The sequence below is a fragment of the Sturnus vulgaris genome, chromosome 1, assembly GCF_052056855.1.
Source record: "Sturnus vulgaris isolate bStuVul1 chromosome 1, bStuVul1.hap1, whole genome shotgun sequence".
Lineage (NCBI taxonomy): Eukaryota > Metazoa > Chordata > Aves > Passeriformes > Sturnidae > Sturnus > Sturnus vulgaris.
Window position 1 is genome coordinate 61,520,342 of NC_142243.1, and position 20,829 is coordinate 61,541,170.

The 20,829-nt window shown below is 35.7% G+C and overlaps 1 protein-coding gene across 6 annotated transcripts in view; it reads right to left on the reverse strand.

Moving 5' to 3' along the window:
* The window catches only part of NFX1 (nuclear transcription factor, X-box binding 1), an 85,637-nt gene that overhangs the window by 40,283 nt on the left and 24,525 nt on the right, over nucleotides 1-20,829 (reverse strand). For 5 of the 6 annotated variants that reach the window (XM_088168031.1, XM_088168026.1, XM_088168023.1 and 2 more), the window contains exons 6-20: nucleotides 16,421-16,492; nucleotides 14,566-14,705; nucleotides 13,557-13,656; nucleotides 13,201-13,418; nucleotides 12,395-12,492; nucleotides 11,010-11,040; nucleotides 9,764-9,846; nucleotides 9,140-9,248; nucleotides 6,726-6,845; nucleotides 6,110-6,189; nucleotides 5,545-5,775; nucleotides 5,189-5,262; nucleotides 2,556-2,657; nucleotides 1,329-1,370; nucleotides 865-963 (exon numbers count right to left, since the gene is read on the reverse strand). In XM_088168031.1, the coding sequence (XP_088024157.1) occupies nucleotides 865-963; nucleotides 1,329-1,370; nucleotides 2,556-2,657; nucleotides 5,189-5,262; nucleotides 5,545-5,775; nucleotides 6,110-6,189; nucleotides 6,726-6,845; nucleotides 9,140-9,248; nucleotides 9,764-9,846; nucleotides 11,010-11,040; nucleotides 12,395-12,492; nucleotides 13,201-13,418; nucleotides 13,557-13,656; nucleotides 14,566-14,705; nucleotides 16,421-16,492 (1,599 nt within the window). Of the gene's footprint in view, nucleotides 1-864; nucleotides 964-1,328; nucleotides 1,371-2,555; nucleotides 2,658-5,188; nucleotides 5,263-5,544; nucleotides 5,776-6,109; nucleotides 6,190-6,725; nucleotides 6,846-9,139; nucleotides 9,249-9,763; nucleotides 9,847-11,009; nucleotides 11,041-12,394; nucleotides 12,493-13,200; nucleotides 13,419-13,556; nucleotides 13,657-14,565; nucleotides 14,706-16,420; nucleotides 16,493-20,829 lie in introns of those variants that run through there. The other variant, XR_015804839.1, reaches the window with a different exon arrangement.

The window sequence follows — 20,829 nt, forward strand, 5'->3', positions numbered from 1 at the left end:
TAAATTCTGAATGGTTGCTTATGTAAAATTTTCACTTATCTCAACATATGAGCAAATCAAATAAAGGATTTTTCAAGTAGCAAACACCCTTACAAAAATATGAAATTTATGCAGCATTAGAATACTGGAGCAAGAACAAAACATAGTAAGCTGTTTTGAAAAACTCAGACGTGGTAAAAACTAATGTCATGCCTACAAGCACATACAAGAATAGAAACTCTTAGATGACACATCATCTAAACATCTTTTAAAAAATGTTTCTGACCCCTCCCTGTCATTCCAGATTGCAAAGTATTTATTGGTGCGATGTTTTTGATATTACCTTGATTTCACACTGCCTCATTTTAGGATGTTTCATCTAGCAATCCTCTATACAGGCTTTGCTCTGTATCCAAACTTTTATTAATTCCATTTCTTTGTTTTTATAATAAAAGCAGTAAGGCAAAAAAATAAATGAGACTGGTGGAAAGAACAGCCAGCTATGAGAGTATATTTCATTATTTAGCCATCAATTCTGTCTTTGTTTTGAAATATCTATAACGAGCACTGAGGTGGAAGTTGGTTCTGAGTAAAAGCAGTAGAAATGTGAGAAGTACAGGTACTGGTTTCCCAGTGAGAATGGTGTAAAATGATGTTGCATTCTAAATCTGCTCCAATTACAGAAGAAAGCAACCTGTCAGGCACTTTTTACTTTTCAAGTTCTCATTTGGGAGGTCTTGAGAAGCGCACATCAACTCCTTTGCCTCAATTGCCATCTACTGCCGAGGCTGCTATTTTTAGAAGAGTAAACAGAACTGTTCTGCATTTCCCATCTTGCTCTCAACACTGTTGACTTATGACACCTACCATCATTAAGACACATACCTTGCATCTTCTTTTAAAAGGTCACTGTACTTTGGTCCAGAAGAACGGATATTAAAAGGATCAGAATTATCATCTATTTCAAGAGCTTCAGCAAGGCGCCTAAATTTGAGGGTAGGAGGAAAAAAACCCAAAATATAACAAAAACATAAGCAAAAAACCCCATACAAATCCCCCCAGCTTTGCACACGTCATCAAAGAATGAAGTTACAGGTTACTAATACAAATTAATAGCTTGGAAAAGATACGGTCTGCACATTTGAATCTACTCATTTACTCATTTAGAACTAGAATATTCTAGCAAGATTTCTGATCACTCGATAGAGATCTTTATAACAAGAACCGTCTCCACATTAATCCATTCTCTAGGTCAAACAGGAAAAGATTTCTTCTCCACATAGCATTAACTTTCCAAAGTTAAAAAAAAAGTAAGCTAGTAAACTGGCTTTAGTAAACTAATTTCCCACCTGTTCCTCTGAAGAGCTAAGCATTCCTCGTCACATTGCAACCTGAATTATGAAAGAAAAATACAATTAGAATCACTGCTGCTACTCACACTTTTCAAGCTGTAGCTTGTTGATGTTACATTATCACAATCTAAAGAAGTAACAAGAGTGTGTAAGAATATTTTATTGTATTAGAACAGACAGAGTTAAAAATAAACAAGCTAAATCAAAGATTTTTGAGCACCCAATCCCTTCTCCAAGTCTTGAATAAGAGCAGCAATTACCAAAGTCATATAGAAACTCAGAAAAAAACTTCTTAACTAGATGTTATAATGGTAAATTTTATCATTTGAGAGAAGAATGAAGTTGATAGAAGCATTGAAGGGATGCTAAGAAGGACTGGAAATCAGCAATAGAAGATGTCACTCCTATCAATCAGAAAAAATGATCATCATGGGAACATTAGATTTTAACACACATAATAGACTAACTTTGAAATAATCAAATTCAATATAAAAAAAGAAGACATGATAATAGAAATAAACTAAAACCAGAGATTAGGGACTTTAAAGGCAAAGACTTCAGTAAGTCAAGGTTCTGACAGAAGGATGTTGGACAAAGTTGACGACTTCATCAAGTAATTATACAAAAAGTAAAAGGACAAGCTATTTCAATCCTGAGGAACATCAGGAAAACTTATGTCACAAAATTAAAATCAGGTTTGTGGTGCCAGCCAGGGTGACAACACTAAAGCACCAATCAAACTGAAATAAAAACATGAAAAATTCTGAAACGGGTAATACAAAAATATTGTAAATAGTACGATGATGACTAGGAGAAAATATGGCCTATCAATAATCCAGAAAGGAGCACTGGATTGATGAAACAAAAGATCAAGTCTGTTGTCCTGTCTAGAAATCTGAAAAAAAATCCAGAGGAACTCCAATGAGTTGGCTGAGTCGAAAAAAACTCTAAAACCACAGTTGTATTGTTCCACACTTAATTATAACAACCAACTATACAATGACAGAGAACTTATTCTACATGAAAGCAAAACCATGAACCACCACAGAACTGCAAAATACTCTTTTAGCAGTATTGCTGAAGTAGAGTCAGGCTGCATAGGAAGACTGTAAGTCTTCCTATTACAGCTGGCATTTTTATCACCGTATTAATGTATTTTGCATGTCATCTATGTTTCAAGTACACATAAATGCTTCAAATAAGCTACTACATGTATCTCCTTACCTGGCCTGCTTCATTTCTTTTTTCGTAATAAGCCTACTGATTTCCACGGAATCCCCAAGCTGTAGATCCGTTAGCTTAGTTGCTATAGATATAGCAGCTATTCTGAAAAAGAGTGTGGTAGATTTCATTTGAGGCAACACATAAACTTCTGAACAGGTATATAAGGGTGCAAATTTAACCTCTAGGTGGAAGAAGTAAGACAGACCAATCATTTTATCATTAGATTACAGAATGGAACTCTAGTTCTACATCACCGACTTTCAGCAGTCTAATCTAGTTATATAAATCAAGAGTTTACTCTCATCTCCCTCAACAAGGAGTAATGCTAACAAATGGACATGCTTCTTGCACAAGCTGAAATGATTCAAGGCAAATATTCTTTCTCCTCACTTGCTAATTATACAAGTGACAGCTAACCATATAGCTTTACCTATAATTTTATCTGATTCTTCCTTAATTGTGTACAACTAAAATCTGTAAAAGTGAATTCATGAAGTACTTAGAAATTTGGTCGGAAAATATGATTAATACAATCCACAAGGAAAGGAAAAAATGCCTACTGAGATCATTACTATTTTCTATATAACGATTCTTCCTAATTCCCTTCAACAAGATGTCTTCCCAGTCTCCTTTGCATGCTAAAATTTGTGTAACTAAAATATACAGAAATTTTAAATGGAAATATCCCACATAGTTTTCAAACAAACTCCTAAAAATGAAACATAGTATCCTCTTGGACTATCTTTTCTGTTACATTCAGATAAAAGGATATGTTTGTTTCTCTATGTTTACGTTTTTAATCACATTCAAAGAACCAACCACATATCAGGAAGGAGGCTAACCATACAACATAAAACAAAAAAATCACTGAGAGGAACTTCATATTAATCAGCTGATGCCAAAGTCGAGGTAATGGGACATTATATGATATGACATTTGTGCCATATGTACAGATATAGCAGCACAGATATTTCCTGTTCCCTTGGACATTCTTTCACCAACATTCACCAACAAAGCCCAAAGTTGTTTCATCATTTCTCTAAAATTTCTGGGAAAACCTGGATACTCCCCTAGTTTGCTGACCTTTACTTTGTTGCAGGTTTTTTTTTTTTTGCTTATGGTTTTTGCTGTTGTTGTTTTGATTTGGTGATAGGAAAAAAAGGCAAACTTTTATCTCCACAAAATCAGAATTATCTTCCAGGAACCTGAACTGCTGGAGTTATCAAACTTCGCTGGCACGTTACTATCACGAGTCAAGAGTAATTTGTAAGCACATATGAACACACTTTAACTGATACTCTTCCTCTAGATTTGGGCTCTGATTAGAGAAATAAATACATAAGTATTCACCTTACACATGCAAGAACTCTCATTGGCTTCAAAGAACCATTTTCCTTGCATGAATATTTTTGCAGTGCCTGAACTATAAAATAGCAGAGAAATAACAGCCTTCAAAAATCTGGACTTGTATGTTATCTTCCAAATTTATCATTAATAACGAGCATTTGTCAATTTATACTGGTATTTCAAAGTTCAGGCAGTCTTCTGGTTTATATTCAGTGACGAAAATACCAAAAATACCAAACTTCACGTTTCATGTACAAGTATCTGCATTCAAATTAGTACTGATTTAATTTATTCTTGATTGTTTTTAATTAGCACATTTTTCTCCTTGTTTTCATTAGGCAATATTAAGTACCTTAGCTGAGCTATATTCTGTCAGAACTCGAATATGGACAGTGTTCCGCAGAAACCAACCAGCATATCCCAAACTGGGCTAGGATTTATAAAAGGCCCTCAGATACCAGTTCCAAATAAAACCATCATTAAGAAGCTTTCTTTGAAACACAGGAAATATCTCAGACTTTGGTCAGCTAACATGTAGGGTACAGAGCAGAACTCTGATCACATACCAACTATCTAGACTAACTTTTTTTTCCTCCCTTTCAATCACAGCCTCAGAATAAGATTTTTTAAAATTACTATTATTACTGTTTTGGTATCTTAATTTCAAAAGTTTCAAAGCCCCACTTTACTTCTTTTCTTTGTCCATTCCTTGCTCTCTCTCCTATGAGAGAGAAAAATAAATTTAGACATAGGATCTGGAGATTGTTGTTATAAATAGGGTTGGGTAGGGCTTACTTTGCATATTAAAGCCCAATATTTAGGTGCCAAAGCTCTCCTGCCTAAATTTAGCTATTTCAGAATTACTTTAAATCACTCTTCAACATCCATCATCTCTACTGACTAGGTTTTATCACACATGATTGGAAACTTGGACAGCAAGTCACACATGGATTGCAATCACCTATACTCAGGAGCCTGAATCTGGACTTGACAAATTCGTCTGTACCTAATTGCTTTGTGTGGGTAGAATAGAGTTCCACACGTGGGACAGTCAAGCTTTGACACATAGACTAACAACAGTAAAAAAAAAAGTGTTCTAATACAGCATAGCTGGTACAAAAGCTCAAGGAAATACCAACCCCCCCAAAAAACCCACCATATGTCAAAGTAGAAAATAAGGCATGAAAAAGCTTGTGAACTAAATATATTTAGTCAAGTTTGACATTTAATCAACATGTGAAGCAGTAAGTCCAGTCAGGAATTGAAAGAATTATTACTGTACCAACCTTTGATAAGTATTGGATGCTTCTGAGCAAATCATACTCTCCTTTCTTCTTCCACATTCACACTGAAGTTCAACCTGCCATATCACACAAGTAAGCAGCTTTTTAAAGTTTTGTCTTTTTATGGTCATGGAGGGGTGTGAAGGATATAAACTTATTTATTTTAGAAGTCCCGTTTCAGTGGAATAATGGCTAACTAAAAGTGAAGAATAGTTTTATTTTTTAAAAATCAGTATTTTAAGTTCACGGAAAAAATGTCATGCTATCAATATACAAACATGTCACAACTATTACTAGCTTATAATTAAACCATACAATTCACCTGTGACCTTGCAGTGAATTTTCTTTGGGTATCTAACCTTTGCAGAGCAGGATGTTGTTGGGCAGGGTGAAGAAGGATGACATGGAGCCATACACGGATGATTACAATATAGCCTCGGAATAATACATGGTTGTTTACAGTCTTCATCTATAAGACATTCTCCTTTATGACAGATTCTTTTACATTTGTGCATTCCACATTTTAACATCTGATTGCAGCGAAGTCCACAGGAAATGTCAGTGAGATGACAAGGAATATTACTTCGCAGCTGAAAGGTGAACGGAAGAAGATGACAATTAACAGTAAAAATTATCAATGGAAATCTCAATGTGCTTTTACTGTTCACATCTTCATTTGGAACTGTCCACATAAGAAACTTAATACTAAACAATATTAGGTCAAAGAATGAGTTTTGTTTTATACTATAGTCCAATACAGCAGTTGGTTTGAACGCATAGAGAATAAAAGACATACTTCTCCAATTCAATCACATTAAACTCCAACTCCAGTAACATGTTCCATTGCAAAGAAAACACAAAAATCTAAGCCTACAGCTCCAAAAAATTGTTTAGTATTCAAAAACATTCATTATTCAGACTTACTTCATGCTTGCCCATACACCATTTCTGAGTGAGATAGGTACAGGGGGGACATTTCTCCTCACTATGACATGAATGGTACACTGCAGTCACAGAAATACAAAAGTTGTAACAGTTTTATTAGCATACTTCAGTTGAATGCATTAAAGGAAGCAGTAAAGACTATTAAATGTAAGTGTGCATTTCAAAACTACACAATTTATGGGATGGAGGATGCATCACGAAAGAATAATGTATTCTTTAAAAATTATGATGCCAACTGTTTAGGTGAATATTCTTTATACACTCTAAATTAAATAGCAGGTAATTTTCTAGCTTGTGAATAGGGTTACACTCTCAGGCAAAACTTGTCAGAAACTGTTTGACCCATGCTATTTATTTTGTGATCAGCCAATGTAATTCCAAGGAACATAGAAACTAACTGTTCCTACATTATCGTACTGCTTCAACAGAGCACTTGATCTTTGGAATACAGCATTTAATGTGTTCTGACTAATAAGAAAAAGTGCTTTTACCAGTGAGAAGTACCACTAGTAGTATTCATTCCAAGTATTTAGCTGGTTGGCTTTTAAGTGTAGACCCCAAAAAACCCCAATCAAAACTTAATGGCTTGACTTACCTGGATGATCACAGTCATGTGGCCTGGTGCATGTTTTTTTACACTCTGGTGGCTGAGTGCCACAGGGAACAGGGGGGTAAATCACAGATTCACCACAATAACAAGTTAACTCATCAAAACCTGGAAAAAAAAAAGTCAATTACATCCTAATGGCTACATCTATTTGCATGTTTCCTCTAGGAGAAATCTTTACGTAACATGCAGATGCTTTACTCCAGCTTCATTTTTTCAATATTAAGGACTAATATTTGAAATTAGTGAATTTACTAGCTTTCATGGGTTCTACAAGAAAATCAAACTATGATGACTTGGTTAGGAATTATGCTTTGCTCTTAGAGTGGCTCTTTCACATCTATATGTTGAACTAGAGCAAGCAAAATGCTTCTGTCAAGTTGAAAGCTTTGCTGTTCTATGTTTGCTCAGGCATGTCTCACCCGTATGGGTGAGGAATAGATGTAAAATTTCCTATCTGAAATTTTTTTCAGCTTTTCAATGTTTCTTGTTATGTTCAGAAATTTCTCAAGTCTGGTTATTTTTTATGATTTGTTCCATCAGTTAAATCTCATGCCAGATCCTACTCATTTGCCCATGTATTTTGAAGTACAGCAGTTAGTAAAAAAGAACTGCAATTTTTGTATAAGGAGACTAAATTACAATAAATTACAGCAAATAAGAATGCTAGGGAGAACAAATTGTTACGAGTTAGAAGAAAGAAGTAGAAAGCAAAGTAGAAAAGATTCAGAATGTCCATGGACTTCCTGTGGAAAGGAAGCATGGGACAGAGTAGTGCTTGGTTGTCCCTCACTATAGGTCTTGAAACAACCTATAATACTCTATGCTTCAAAGCTACAAATCTTCCTTAGTCCAGGAAGATGAAAAACTAGACACCAAGGTCTCTGGAAGACCTGAATGTTAGACAGCTACACTGGTTGCTAGGTTGATAGGAAATGATAAGTGAAGAACGTTGTAATGAGAAGTCCCCTTAATTGCACTAATCAGGATAGTGGGGACAGAGTGCAGAGAGGTCTGATCCAAAGGGCAGAAACACAGTATCTGAAAACTTGGGGTTTTTTTAAATGCACTGTCTCTAATGCTGACATTATTTCTTTTCCCCAAGAGATGTATTCCTGTCTTGAAGCAGACTGTGCATGCATAGAGATCCTGGCACAGAAGGGGATCACACTTATCAGCACTGAGGAAATTACACTGGGAAAGCAAAGTACCTGGGAAGCACACAGAGCCATAGATGCACTCTGTGTACGTAGTATTGTAGTATGTAATGTAGTATTGCACCTCTATGTCAGCCCTCACCATTCCTAGCAAAAACAGTAGTGGAGATGAAAGCAGGGGCAAGAAATCCAATCTAATGAGTAGGCAAATGACTTACAGCTGACCATACCATGGCATACCATGGCTGATACAAACCAACTGCAAAGTGCTGGCTAGACAGGTGAATCAGTTAAGAATGGCCTTCTAACTGCTGAGAAGGACTCAGCATCAACTACAGGGTCAGAACCATATAGAATCATACAATGTATGCCTCTGAAATCTGAACAAGCAACATCCAAAGAAAGCAAGTAAGAAATCTTTAAAGATACTGCTATTTCTGGACAGATTCAGAATGGGAAACTTCAAGGACACAGAGGTTTAAACCAAATTACCATCATAATCTGGTTCCTGAAGTAGGTAACTGCTTTTCCTGTATTCAGAAAAAAGCCAGTAGGGAAGATTGACCTCTAGATTGTATCACATTCAACAGTGGAGCAATTTACAGAGGAGGCATCCCATTTAACAATGCATGCAATCCTTAGGTCTCCTTTAATCGGAAAGTGAAATACAATCCTCAAAACTACTGCAGCCATCTGGAGAAGTTTAATGACCTCAAATATTAAACCCATGGAATTCAGTGAAGAAAAACAACTGCTCAGAAAAATCTGTGCATTCTGACTTGACTGGACCAGAAGTTACTAACAGGACCTCTGAGACATTAAGATAACTATTTTGCTTTGTCAAGAGAAATGTTTGGTCACAGAAATATTTATTTTTCTAATGAGAGATGCAGCCAACATGCACATCATACTCATAGGCTATTAAGACAGACTACAATGCTGTTTCAAGCACAGTGAGCTTCAGAAGCTCTAGCACATTCTCTTTTCCAGGATGCTTCTATGAAAAGCTGTCTCCATAAAATTGAGGTTTTTGACTATGTTCATGTGCATATAATACAGGAGAGACACATGTACTACTGCAGCTAAGGCACTTTGAGCTGTAAACAGTATCCCTACAAACTACATCACTTGTCTTTCTCTTTTTCACCACTGTGAAACAGATAACATTAACTGGTCTGAGTCAGATAGAGATATTCATGTATTCCTAGAATAAATGACAATTATGTATTTTTGCACATAACTCACTTGTTTGCCAGCATGTTTGACAACTGCCCCGATGGCAGGGTTCTTCACATCTATGAAGCCCACAGTTGAGTTTACGACCACAAACCAAAGTGCACTTATGTTCTGTGTCCTAAGAGATGACAAAAAAATAAAAAGGAGAATTTAACTATAAACCTCATTGGTTATTTTTTTTTCTCTTTGACATTTCAATCTACTTGTAATAACAGATTGACAAAAATAGCTTAGGCCAAATCTATACAGTTTTTCCATCCCTGCGTGGATACACAATTTTTAAAGCAGATCCTTTAAGACTTCTGTTACAGACACATCTACAAGGTTTATGCTTCTGCTATTCATATGCTTTCCCTCCCCATTCTCCCTGGAATCACTGCATTGATAAAAAGCACCTTGACAATGATTTAACTGCATTTAGGCTGAAATGTGGTTTTACATTTATAATGATACATAAAAAACAAAACTTGCAAAATAAATGCACACACACAAACTTTTTGAGCATGATCAACACAGCCAATAGAGAATGAAGATGCACAAAAATGGAAAGATACAAAAAAGACTGTTAACATCACAACCAAAATCAAACACACATCACATCAAGCAATTTTATATAACCACAGATACACTTACCACACAGCAAACTTCATTACACTTGTGTCGTCCACATGACCTCTTCTTGTTGCATCGCTTGTCACACATGAATGTAATAGCAGCTATTAAAAAGAAAAAGAAAATTCCCCAAAGTCTTAACTTTTGGGTATTTGTGTATAAAAAGAGGATAAAACCTGCACAGTATTCTGCTAAGGCTGTTGCTGGGCATGGTCTAGGAGAGACTAACACAGGGTAAGCCAGCAAGCAAACTTTTAAATTACTTGTTCTCCCTCACAATTATCCCCACGTGGGCACTTGCCTTTCTTTAAAGAAACCCTTATTCAAAAGGATTTTGGAAAGCAGAATACATGAAACTAGTTTATTTCCCCTTAACCTTCACACCATAAACTCCACACAACAGAACAAAGAAAATAGGATATTCTGATACACCGAAGTACCACAAACATCCAATTTAAGACTGCTTAAATTGGTGGGGCAGCAAAAGCCAGCTAAAAACAACTACTGCTATATGCTCATGAAACTACTGCTAGCAAAGAACATCCTTATTACCATACACAGCTAAAGAAAGGGAATAATTTCTGGATTCCATAAGAGCAAAGTCTTCATAGACATAAGCTCACATTAGAAAATATGCATATTACTTCCTTATATATCTTGTAAATAAATACCTCCGTAGACAGGGGTCAATCAAGTAAAGATTTCAGAGGGGAATTCTGAGATGTTACATCCAGAATACCAAGAAGCATCAAATGGAAATTCTCTGCCATGGTCAGATGCAAAGACCAGCTGCAAAGATCAGCACCATACAATGTGAAGCAGAATCAAAGCTTGTATTTCCCCAGAAACATAGGCAAGATCAGAGCAAAACTATTACACTGAATCTGAGCGGTGCAAGTTGACCAAAAGTTATACAAGATGATAGGGAAGTAGGAGGGGGGTGGCAACCTATTGAATATGGCAAGTGATATAAGAAACTGTCTAAAATAAAACAGACATTGTCTGAAATCTTTGAGATCAAATGTGAAGAAGTCTTTTTATGTAAAAGATGAACGAAAACTAACGATGTTTATTTCAAACCCTTCCCAAAGATAGCAGCCTGACATAGCATGAAAGAGCAGCAGAAATAACCAACCTGGCATAGAACTACAGATAAAAGATATGGTACAGATCAGCTGTTTGCCAACTTTGTCAAACCCCAAATTACTATGAGCTGTGATAATTTTTAAACAACTTTACATTACATGTATGTATCATAACCTTGTACCTTTATTTCTGAGAAGAGCACATGGGATTTCCTAGGAAACAAACAGGGAGCCATTAGATTAAAACAGATGAAATAATTGAAACATACTTATCTAGAAAACACTTGGTCACATGAAAGAAGCACACTCAGTTTCCATGTGTATAACACATCTGTATACATAATTGAAATAAAAACTGGAGGAAAATATCCTCAAATCTTTTAACACAATACTTGTTCCTTAAAGATTCAATACCAATTTTAAAAAATGTAGTTTTGTATTCCTCACTTAATTCAGCAGAATTAAGTGTCACGGTAAACTGAGAAAATCAGACTTGTCCCAAGAAACCAGAAACCTGCATAATGAAAACCAACAGAGCTCTCCCAGAGAATACTGACAAGAGTGCATAAATTTGTGCTTTGACCAATTGTCCCAAAAACGTGAGTCTGACAGAAGAACGGAAGAAGCCAAATGTTAAGTTCTACACAGTTATACCTAAAGACCTCAATATGAAAATAAAATGTGGTGGATGAAAATAATGTTGTTGACATTTGAACCATTCATCACAACTTTATATTCTAAGACGTCATTTCTGAATATCACATTTTTCATAATTGATTTAAATTGTCACTGTAGTTCACTCTTTTTAAAGAGGCATATTTCTGGTGTGTGACAAACTTCATAAACTAAACTCAAAACCTCACTACTTTATTTCAGGATTCAAAATGCAATCCAAAGCCTTCTACCTCATAACTATCTTCAGCAAACTTGTAGGAGAAAACTGTTCCAACCTCTAGGAAACTCTCAGTCATTTCTATGCACCTACATATTCAAAAGCCCCCTTTACTTGCAGATGATATATAACAGGTCAGAAAAGTCATCAAAGCTTCGGTGACAGTAACCAAAAATTTCGAAGCTATGGTTTACAGAAAGTAGCATAGTTTTAAAATATAATAATTACTAAATAACAATAGCTGAGGATCTGCAAGATGACTGTATAAATGTACAAAGAGCAGGAATCAGTAAGAACATAGTCTCTACAAAAACTTATACAAGGAGACTACAAGCTATTACTATAAAGTTTTAATTAGGCTGCCTTTCTTCTCTTGATTTGCTCTTGACAACACTACCAATTCCTTATGCTACAAAAATACTCCAGAATAATACAGGATTTTGCATAATGTTTACACTAATAGAACTCTGTTCAAACTCTGCCAAAATATTATAAAATTGCCTTAATAGTAAAAAGAATGTTACCACTTCAAAGTATAAACTAGATACCATCTATCAGTTAGCATACAATATAGGTTCTTCATGCAAGCATAGGTTCCTTATGTTTCTTCAGCTCCTTTTTTTCCACAGTTTTAAAAGCAGCCAAGATTACCTGTTTCTGTGGTTACACACTCACCTTTTTTTTGAAGCCACACCTACAATAAATATTTGATGTGTGAGAACATGGTTTACAGTCTCCTTCGTGGCAAAGGCTTTCACATGTATGAATGAACTCTAGGAAAATGAAAATACACATATTAAGAATTTAAAAAATCTATGACCTGGAACTTCATATTTATTAGGAGCATTACTGGTCAACGATACTAAGTTCATGCACAGCTGGGTTTTATTTTCTTATTTTGAAGCATTATTATGAACGCACAGTCTGACTGCAGGCTCTGCAGTGGTTTTTACATTCATTTTGGTTAAAACTCAAAATTGCAAAGTATTTATTTCTTGAAATGAAACATCTGAAGACCACTTTTTGTTCTGTTTTCAAAACTATTGATATGAAAGGGTTAATCTAAGAACAAAGACTGTCTGTGTACTTTTAGCAAAGAAACTGGTGTGCCTCACTTCCAGAGCAAGGACAGAGGGAAGATAAAGGGACTGGGGGAGTGAGTACATCTGGCTTAGGAATGCAACCACAGCCAAAATAAAAAGAGACCATAAAAAGACTGAGCCAGGAGGAGAGTTTTAAGGTAATGAGCAATTGTAATAGGTCTCTGAGATTTCTTCAAATTGTGAAGCATATGTATGCAATTAAGGTATGCTTGCAGAAAATCGGAATGCAGACTAGCTGAAGCTATTCCCCCCTGCAGCTGGCACCACAATAAAGAATGCCTGCTCCTTCACACTGCAGTGATGTGAAGTTCTATTCATCTGACTTTCAGTGACACTAAGAGATACTTCGAATACTCTGATAGAGAAATTTCTAATTACCATAGCTACCACAAGAAAGAGGTTTGCCACATGTTTTTCCACACGATGGGATAGGATCTGTGCAAACTTTACGTTCAACACATCCTAGTTCCAGTAACTTGCTGAGAGGAGTCTGACCACAGGGACAACGATATACAACTTGTGGAAGTCGTGGACAGAGCTGGCAAGGCTGAGGATGGCATACTTGCTTACAGTTGTGCCTCCCACAATTTAGTTTTCTGGGGAAAAAAAATCAAAGAAACAAAATAGAAAACAAGTAAAAAATTAAAAGGGGAATTATCTAAGAGTATCACAATAAGTTATTGTGAATAGAATGACCTTTTTCTTTTTCAAAGCCGAAGTTATAGTGATCTTACTTGCCACATATGTTCTGACATGAGAAACTCCCAAAACCATCAGAGAATTCTTCCTTTGATCCACACAATACTTCTTTAAAGTTGCTTCCACAGTAACACACTGAAAGAAAACAATGTTCCATAAGAAAACAACACAAAAGAATAGTGACAAAACACCTGCACCAAATATAAAGAGGTGAAAAGTGAAAAATTGTTAGTCAATTTTTAGAAGGATAAAGAAGTTGCTCCTCTTTAGCTTTATTTCATCAATGAAAGTTTTTTGACCTACAGAAGCTGTAATCCCAGCATTATTTGTTTTGATAAAGTGGTACTATGTGCACAAAAAGTTTATTTATTAAAGCAGTATAAATAAAAAATTAATTATTATCTTAAAAGTTTAGAAAACAAACTTGTGATTTTCTGTATAATCTGTTCTATGAAGTTATTTATATATTGGCATACATACTCTGTCAATTTAATTTCCATTCAAGACTAAGTTTAGAAAATTTTGACAGAAATTACGAGAAGCTTGTTGAAATGTGCTTTCCTATACCTTTTTTCTATTTTTCTTCCATGTACTGTCTAATTAATTCTTATAATTATAGTAAAAGATCCAGTAGGATCAGAGAACGATTCAAGTAAGAAAGGACTGGTTAGTCCAAATCCTTACCTAAAGCAGTCAGCAATGGGATCAGTCAAGAGTTTTATTCAGTTGATCTTGAAAACCCCAAGAGGTTTCCCTTACAGTCTCTCATCCTTCACATATGCATAGCCCACCTCTGTCTTCTTAAATTCCTTATTAGCTACTGAATGGCCACTACTCAGCCCTCTCAAGCTAAGGAAGTCCAGTATCACCAGCCTGTCCCCAATAAGGCACATGCTCCAACAGCCTAATCATCCTGGCAGGATTCCAACAATAGATTTTGGTTGTGTTAAGTAAAAATTGGCACTTGCCTCTTGGTACTGACTTTTTCCACCCTCTTGTTCTCAGTGTATAGGGTGGATATCTGTAAAGCATTTCAGTACTTACCTTGCTGTACTGTTAACTGGCAAGGTGAACATTTTCCAGCATGGCACACTTGAGTACAGTTGTGCTTTCCACAGTTTAAAGTATTTCCACACACATTAGAACAATGAATTTTTGTTGACTGGCCACATCGAACTGAATGACTGTAGAGAAATGACACCATACCCTGTAAGCTACCTTAACATGTATACAGTATTTAATAAAAAAGGAAATACATTTTCAGTAAAATGCCAAAATCTTCAAACGGCAGCATAATTTATTAATGGAAGTTTTTAGGAAATAACACTTCTAGTTTTTCCCTTGCTTCCCCCCTCTTCCATCTCCCTAAAGTAAAGCACCTATCACAGCAGTTAGCCTACAGAATTTTTCCTGAAGAAAACAGAGGAAAACAACCCAAGGTGACACTAAAACTTGAACCTAATGTATGAACTCATTGTATGCATTGTCAGAAAAGCAGATATTTCCAATACAGACATCTTTCTGAAGACTTAAACACCCTAAATCTATTGAACACAATGAAGATAGGGATATGGGCCTTAACAGGGGGTCAGATGTCTATGAAAATAACTGAGTTTTTAATTAAATTATCAAAAAATGGACAAAATCAATTCTCCTATTTTTTTTCAACTCTAGATGGCTCATGCAATGGCTGTAAAATGTGTACTTGAAGGAGTAATTTTAAAACATCCTAAAGTTGGTGATGCCATGCCATACACCCTGGATGCTTATACAGTACCTATTAAATGCTATTTTGAAGCAGGTTTTAAGTATCAAATGTACTATTACAAAAATCAGCAATCTGGTGGACTAGCTGACATCTGAGAAAAAAAATAAAAGTTGTTGCATCTATTAAACTTAAAAATTAAAGAAGTCAGAAAAACAACAACAAAACAAACAAACCCCCCCACCTAAAAAGAAAACTATACCCCCAAAAAATAAAAGGAGGTAATATAACTACGGAAGATAACATTCAGTAATCTAAAAGCAACCCATCTTTCTGCTGAAGATAAAGTGCTTTTATCTACAAATATTGACACAGAAGTTGCAGTACCAGCTTCTGAAAAATAAAGATTTTAATCTTAGGGGTATTAGATTCAAACTCTGAGAAATAATTGTAAAAATCTGAAAAATCTTTTTTTCCAGAGCAAGAATGTTACACTGAAATCGTTTGATATTTGTTTTGGTTCTGTAAACAAGCTCAAGCAAACAAGTTATTACACAGAATCAGTTCTAGGTAACTAGAAGAAGGGATTCTAAAGACTCAGGCCAACTGATTATGAGAGATCACATACAGTATAGGCAGTACCATATTGCTGTTGGCAATGACACTATATACACCAAACATGCAAGGAAAAGATAGCTTTCAAGTCTGGAATACACTATAGACTTCTCTGTACAGTTTCTGAGAAAAGCATGTTATTTTTTAAATTATTATTTCTGAAATTAAGCAATTAAAGACCTCATTTCATTCAGATAGAAAAGATGAGAACCTTTTCCTACTAAATTCTTAGAGTCTTCTAGCAAATAAAATGAATTAATGTTAGTACAGGATTTCAAAATCGAATCAATGCACTGACTGCTCAAACAATTCAGCTACATGTAACATAAATGAACAAATCTTTTTTGTTATTTTTACTTTCTTTCTTGAAAAACTAAAAGTAACTGCATTTTTTTCAAAATACAAAATTGTCTAAATTATTTTAACCATAAGTAAAAGTTACAGCTCAGATTAAACTTTGTTCAGCATATTTTAAATAAATAATTAGAAAGAAAAAAGATTAGTATATAAAATTCTAAACTGTTCTTCTGTTTGTTTATAATAACTGAACTTTTGTTTGCATAGTGGAAGCATTCTTACCTTGTTCGTCCACATTCACATGTTTTTGTCACAAAGGCTGGGCACGAAGGGCAAGGTCCTGGGTGGCACAGACTTAGAAATAAGCCAAAAATGCAAAGTTAACTTTAGCTTTATTACACTCCCAGAGAATACAATCCACCACAACCCAATGTCATTGCATTATCAGAACATTATACAGGACTCTTACACTCATTCCCACAGGGTGTGAAAGCAGTCTTAACACAAGAAAAAAATATTTCACTATTAGAATTGTATCCATCTCAAAGACCACTAATGCTGAAGAAAAAACTCTATTCCAGCTGCTGTCAAATCAACAATACTACTAACAAATCAACTCTGCTAGTGACATGCTTGATATTCTGCATTTCACCAGCAAACATGCATCAACTCAACCACGTTCATCATTGATAACACCCAAAACAATCACCTTATGTCCAAACCATTAATATATTTACTTCTTTGGTGATCTTAAACACAATGGAGATAAAAACTTCTCTAATAATTTCTTCTTTTGAGCAGGTGGTTTTATCTTTGAACACAGCACTTCTAGTGCCACCAGTAAGAGGTGTTGCTCCTCTTACTGTAAGGTAACACATGGGAGACACAGCAAGTCTGCCTCAACTTTACTCCTACAATCAGGAGCAATTTCCTGTGAGTGTCATCCATTCCAGTCCTTTACATATCAGATCTTGCCTCCTATTTCAAGAAACACTCTTGAACACTAGATGTTCCCTATCTGCATGTAAAACCTTAGTTGGGTACAGACAAGCCCAGGTTTGTGAAATTATACTTAACTATCTTGTCTGCACTCTTTCTTAGCCAGCTCCCAGCTGCCTTCATTCACAAAAACAGCAGCTCTCATTCGGAGCAATTATTATTAGCCAGGACTGACCAGCACAGACATCTTAGGCAAAAGAAAAAGAAAAAACCCAGAAACATCACAAAACCCCATAAACACAGACTACCCAGTTACATGGTAACCACTAAATTCCTCAAGGAGAGTAACGATACAAGCACTGATTAGTACATCAGTTACTACAGTCACACACAATACAGTTGGTCTGGCTTCCTTTCTTCCTCTACCACTCCTCCCAGCTGGCAATAAGGCCCAATCTATCACTCGACCTAGGCCAGCTCTAACAGCAAAGCCAAGCAATTACACAATTAACCAATTCAAAACAATGAAAAATCCCCCATCACATAAAGCAAATACAAAAAACAAACAACCAAAACCACCATAACCCTCAGTCTTTTGATAGGTCAGTTCTATGACACGATGAAGAGTTGAAAAAGCACCAGAGCAGGCACAAGGAAAGGGAGAAAAAAGAAAAACTGGATGGATACACAGTAAAGCAGGAAGAAAGCAAAAACACTGAATTAATTAAAACTATTTTATGGAACTTCAGACAATGAGAATTAACATGCATTCTGCAACATACAAGAAAATCTATCTTACAAGAAAACCTCTTGTAAATGGACTGCACATATATTCCACTGTCTTGACTTTAATTCTCACAGATCCATGTAGAACTCTAAAGGCTGGATGCCAACTTATGAACTCAGGAATTAGATTAAAGTAGGTATAAATTCAAAATACCATGATCTAGATCATAACTTGGAAAAACGAGACGGCACATCATCTTCAGAAGTTAAGTTTTTTACCTGGTGTATTATTTCTCTCAACATTCTCATATACAAGCAATGTTAAGATTTCTTCCATAACCCCATTCCTGGCACATTTTCTGATGATACTGTATCACATAAAAGCTATTTATATTGATCACAAATATTTTAAAATGTTAAGTATCAGGAATAGTAGACTGCAGTCTTACAGCAGGATTCCTTTTGTTAGAACAGTATCACACAATTAATTTTCAGACATCTCAATTTTGACAATGTGTGCTTCTGAGACAGTTTTCTGACCTTTTGTTAATATGAACAAAAAATTCTAGTAATGCAAAAACTAATTATTTGAAATCAAACTTGTGACTTTTGAAATAAGTATTCTTTATTAATCTCTACAGATGCACATGCAAAAGTCTCTGGTACAATTTCATTTAGGCAGAAGCTACACTATGGCTGTGGTTCTAGGAAATATTTGATCCTACAACAACAATTAATATGGAAATTCAAATTTCATTCAGCACAGAGACATGCACAGAAAGTGCAGAAAATGCACCTTAGATGATAAAGATGGGTGATACCTTTAGAGTCTTAAGCCTGGTTTAGGGGATTAAGCAAAAAGTTAAATTAAATGACTTGACAGTGTTGCAAACGAAATTCAAAAAGACAGGCTGAAGACTTCAGTATTAACTTCTGTTTGGTGAATGCAGAGGTTTTTTTAACTGAAATTTCATTATCTATCATTAGCATGGAAGATCATTTTGCAATTTACTGCTGCTGCTCTAGAGAACTGGCATACAAGAAAAGTTGTGAAGATAGATACATCTAGACAGAGGAAAAATTAAACTTCCATTTGCCTGACAGATACTGAAAATACTAGATACTGTAATAGAGCAAAAAAGGACTTCTACTGCTGTAGAAAATATCTATGAAGGAAGTCCAGCTACTAAAATTTAAATAGAGAGAAAATTTCATTTACTGTCTTTTTAAGACCTTTTTCAAATGCTCTCAAGGCCCTGCATAGCTCCAGTTAGCAGGAAGAACTTCAGAGTCTTAAAAGAAGTTTTGCTTTGTCATGAAGTTTATTATCAGGAACATTTTATTGAAGGTTAAGCTAGAGGTTTCTTTGATGTGGATCCTAACACTGCAAAATCAATTTCAGTTTTTTAAAACTGAAAATGTGAAGAGAATTCACCTTGAGAAGTGTTATGCATGCCATAGCATGACACTAGCAAAAGGTCTGCAAAGCATTCTCCTTTCAAACAGCTGCTTGCCTGCTCAACTCTTCTAAATCAGCTGTTTATATAAATGGTTACTATTTCGATAAATCTGAGTAAATTAATCAGCAACCAGCTGATGTGCTCAGGACTGAGCAGTAGGCCTAAGCCAGAACTGACTTACCAGCAACACCATCAGCTTTATTTAGCTAAAAACAGATGACAGAGAGCTTATGCTTGCTGTTTAATGCCAAACTGGCTGCTTTAGAAACTTCCACATAACCTTGTGTAGTTATCTGCAAGAAATGTATCATTTTAAGAAATTTTCCCAACTGACATGAATAGAGACTCACTTGTAGGCGATTTAAGGGGAAAATCCTCCCAGCCAAGGCCTGGGCTCTGGCCAAGCCCTGGTCCTAGCTGGTCAGGAAGTGTGCCATCAGATTCAGGTGTTTCTGTGCTAAAAATATAATCAAGTCACTCCCACTTACTGATGTGGGCCTATGAAAGCCAGACCCGCTTTCGGGGCCAATTTGGAGACCTCACATACGGGTGGGCTCACCAGGTAGGAATTTTCCAAATTGCTGGGAAGGGCTCTCCAGGTCCTCACTGTAAAACAGGGCTTCCCAGTGACTGTGGACTCTGGATGATGGTAAATTATGTAGGCAATTGGTGATGTATCTTTCTCAATCACTATCCTTTCTCTCATACAGTAATAACTAGGTGCATTACCTTGCTTATTTTTGCTTGCTGCTAAAGCTAAGCAGATAGTTTTATTGAATGTAGAATTTTACTTTTGTATTACCTTAATATTCGTTGTAAAATAAGAAGATCATTCTTTCCATTGCTGTCTGTGTCCTTTAAAGCATCAATTAGCAGAACACCAGTGTAAATTACCTTTACTTATTTTCACTGAAATGGGGTATGGTATCAAAAAGGAAAAAACAAAATAGCTTTTAGGATATCTGCAAACAAATGACAGTTCTGGTTCAAACCTTATCACCTTATGGGAACATGTGGGAGGAGGGCAAAATGGCACACAGCAAATCCACAATCCAAAGAAATAAATGCTTGCAAGAAAAAGTTCTGAGACCATCTAAATGTAAGCAAGTATCATGAAATAGAATCCTGGCTCACATGGCAACATCTAACCTTGAGCACTCTCTAGAGGAAAATCTCTGCCCAGACACAGATCATGATCCAGACTTGTTATCTGCATTCAAATAATAGAGCTCTGCATCTCTAACTCCATCACTGATACAGCAAGAGCAAACCAAGATTCTACTTGCTTTTTGATACAGCAGACAATGGCTGCCTGTGTCCTCACAGACACCAAAGATTCCCATATGGGAGAAAGAAGTATCCAAAATACACTGAACAATGTCCAAAACTGGGTAACACTGATGTTGAAAGTGCATTCTTCTCCAGTCCACTATCCTAAGTCAGAGAATGTCAAGAACATCCATTATCTTGATCTGCATGCCTACTGCTGCCTTACCTCCAGGACTGGATGATCTCATCATGGTTTCATTAATGTGAAACATACAGCTGAATGATAACATTTTAAAA